The sequence below is a fragment of the Nicotiana attenuata genome, unplaced genomic scaffold, assembly GCF_001879085.1.
Source record: "Nicotiana attenuata strain UT unplaced genomic scaffold, NIATTr2, whole genome shotgun sequence".
Taxonomy (NCBI): Eukaryota; Viridiplantae; Streptophyta; class Magnoliopsida; order Solanales; family Solanaceae; genus Nicotiana; species Nicotiana attenuata.
The window spans coordinates 64,300-67,321 of NW_017673967.1; the positions used below are offsets into that span (position 1 = coordinate 64,300).

At 36.0% G+C, this 3,022-nt stretch overlaps 1 protein-coding gene across 1 annotated transcript; it reads right to left on the reverse strand.

The window, feature by feature from the left end:
* Window positions 1–475: 475 nt before the first annotated feature.
* Window positions 476–2,570, reverse strand: LOC109217723. The gene is made up of 3 exons (XM_019381988.1): window positions 2,540–2,570; window positions 2,336–2,463; window positions 476–665 (listed from the first exon to the last, which is right to left on the reverse strand). The coding sequence occupies exons 1-3, from the start codon at window positions 2,561–2,563 to the stop codon at window positions 476–478; spliced, it is 342 nt and encodes a 113-aa protein (XP_019237533.1). The 5' UTR covers window positions 2,564–2,570.
* Window positions 2,571–3,022: the final 452 nt, after the last annotated feature.

The window sequence follows — 3,022 nt, forward strand, 5'->3', positions numbered from 1 at the left end:
CCCAACTTCTTTTCCTGAAAACTCATAAATTTTTAGTTAATAAACAGTATAGATATACTTTGAAAATTAAAATAAATTAAGCAATTACGTACCAATCTTCTTTTTATTGTCCCTAGGCTGATCGCACCTCCAGTGTGCAAGGAGCCTCACTTCTCAGATGCGCGAGCTTTCTTTCCTTTTTCGATCTTCTCTAAGGACTTTGTGGTAAGCCATTGCCTTTGCAAATCCTCCCATAAATATTGAAGCAACCAGTCAGGCTTCTGGTTCAACTTTCTAGCTTTGGAGAAACTATGCGACAACCGCTTGCGAGCTTTGTGATGAAAATTTGCAGCCACTTCCGCGCTATAGCGATGTTCCCATACACACTTGCTCTGTATTTCCAAAGTTAAATATTATATGGAAATATCATAAATATAAATAATTATACTGCTTAAAAGAATATTTATACCTTAAATTGATTGAAAAATTTGCTCCTTCAGCNTGCTGAACCATCCATGGAAGAATCACCAGAGTTGTTGCCACTTCCAGCAAGCTTCCTCAGATAATTCATAAGATCGGACATGAAATCTAAGTCGATGAGTTGGCAAAATTTCCCAATTCCATTAAGACAAGGAGCAAGAAGTGGATGACTTCCAGGTGCCTGAGGTGAAGAACCTGCTTCTGATCTGAGTAATAATAACATAGAAGTTACTTTTTGAGACAGCATTAAGTGAAAAGGCATTAAGTGATAACACAGTGGTCAAGTATAGTATAGACTGTACTGATGCAAGAGCTAATAAAGCAAAATTTAAACATAACATCCAAGATGCTTTGGATATCCAAAACCAGTATGAGTTTCTTGTGATAACAAACTCAAACTGAATTAAGACTTCAGCAACCTGCACCATAAGCACTAATTTCTGTTAGATAAGTTTTATTTCAAATCAGTTAATGTAGTTCTACAAGCTGACCTTATGTTCCAGCACTTGGAAAGATGTAAAACATCACCCAGTGAACGTCAGTAGCAATTTATTCGGGATTAGAACTTACATCACATAAATCTCTGCAAGCATGTCTTTATTATGTTTAGTTATGATGGCTACTATCGAGTGTAATTATGTAGTCATACAATAATTGTAACACTATAACTAGAGGAATTAGGAAGTCATCTCCCAATCCTAGAATTAGTGGAATTAGGAATGATATAAATGAGGTTAGAAGTCCGATAATCAATAGGAGATAATGGGGCAAGAAGTCTCATGATATATGAGAGATGCAAACAAAAGTTTGGTATTTAAGTTGAGACGGGTAGAGCGGCAGGCCATTATCCACCAAATTCCGTAACATGCACCACTGTGCCTCGGGAATTTCTCGGTTATCCAAAAAAACTTCTGTAGCTTTCCCCTTTTCCCCCATCATGGATATAGATCATAGTCTTTGTTTTCATTTAACCTCCAGATACAATACGCAGACAACTAAAGGAAATATCACAATCATATGAAGAATTTGCAATATAATAGAAAATGCATAACTATCTGAGAACACAAAGGGAAACCAAATATGCTAGAAACATATCAATATCAGTAACCAAAATTAATTTGAAATCAAGACAACACAAATGCATCCGTGAAAGCATAATAATGGCTTGGGGCTCATGAACTATTCTTGATAGAAAGAAAAAGCAGAATGGCAGATGTATTCATATAACAAATAAAGATTCTATAACAGAATCATTCCCAATTTCAGATGGATTAGTAAAAATTTCAAAAAGATGGAGACTGAATCCTCCAAAAAACTACCAGGACCTGTCTTCTTCTTTATTTTCTTTTACAAGTAAATCAATTAAAATTAGAAAGAAAATGGAAGGTGGCCTTCTTTCTTCCTCCTATTCATCTTCTTCAGATATCTCTTCTGGTTTCATAAAATGGCCTTTACTGCAAAGTTGATTCGTCCTCTTCTTTGTATACCATTAATGGCTAGTTATAGTTTTGCATAGAGAAAGGACATGAATGACTGGTTTGACAGTCATGTGTTCTTTTCTCCTAGGATTTCATTTGTCTTTCTTCTTTTTTATATAAAAGCTAGATAGCTCCCTGTAAAGGATCATGTTTTTGTGTGAGATTCTCCACTTTACTATACACCTTGTATGAGGGGATTTCTCATTAAATCAATAAAATTACCAACTTCATCAAAATAATAATAAACGCCAGGTAGCACTTAAAAAGGTGGAGTCCTGGTATTTTCTCACAGGGGAACTAGTTATATGATGTGGTTCAAGTTCATATCTGGTGGGTTCATGGTAAGTGAATTCATTATTTGACATGCTCCATTTATATCATCAGCAAAATGAACATACCGAGGCCTTAATGCATGCTTTAGGACACGAAAGAACGTCTGAAAGACAGCTGATAATGCATCAGACTGCATCCTTCTCCTTTCAGTGATATCGGTAGTTAATGAAGCAGCCTTCAATTCTGCAGTGACCTGTAAAAACATGAAGATGTGCAAATGAAGTTATAGTAACCAAGCCAAATAACAGATTATGTTGGCGAAATAATACCTCTTCTCGTGTCTTTGACATCATCTCTTTCCGTGCTNAATTTCTTAGTAGGAAGCCCGTATACCTTCTCCCATTTTGGACCGCCAGCAACATCCATCCATATTCTTTCAGCATCCTCGTCCGAAGGTTGGATTGGCTCGCCCGACTCATTAGGTGGCTGACTGCGTATGAATTCCTCCACGTTAGCTGTGAAGCGACCCTATAAGAAAAATTACATTGAATTAGTATTTCAAAATTTATATAAAAGTAAATCAAAATACTTAATGAAAAGTGAAAACTTACATGTACAGTCGAGGCTCGATCCTCGACCCACCTTTCTTGATCCGTCTCTTTCTTCTTCTTTACAATATGAGTCTCCTTGAATAGCTCATCTTGGTTCATTGGACGCCCCAACTTCTTTTCCTGAAAACTCATAAATTTTTAGTTAATAAACAGTATAGATATACTTTGAAACTTAAAATAAATTAAGCAATTACGTACCAA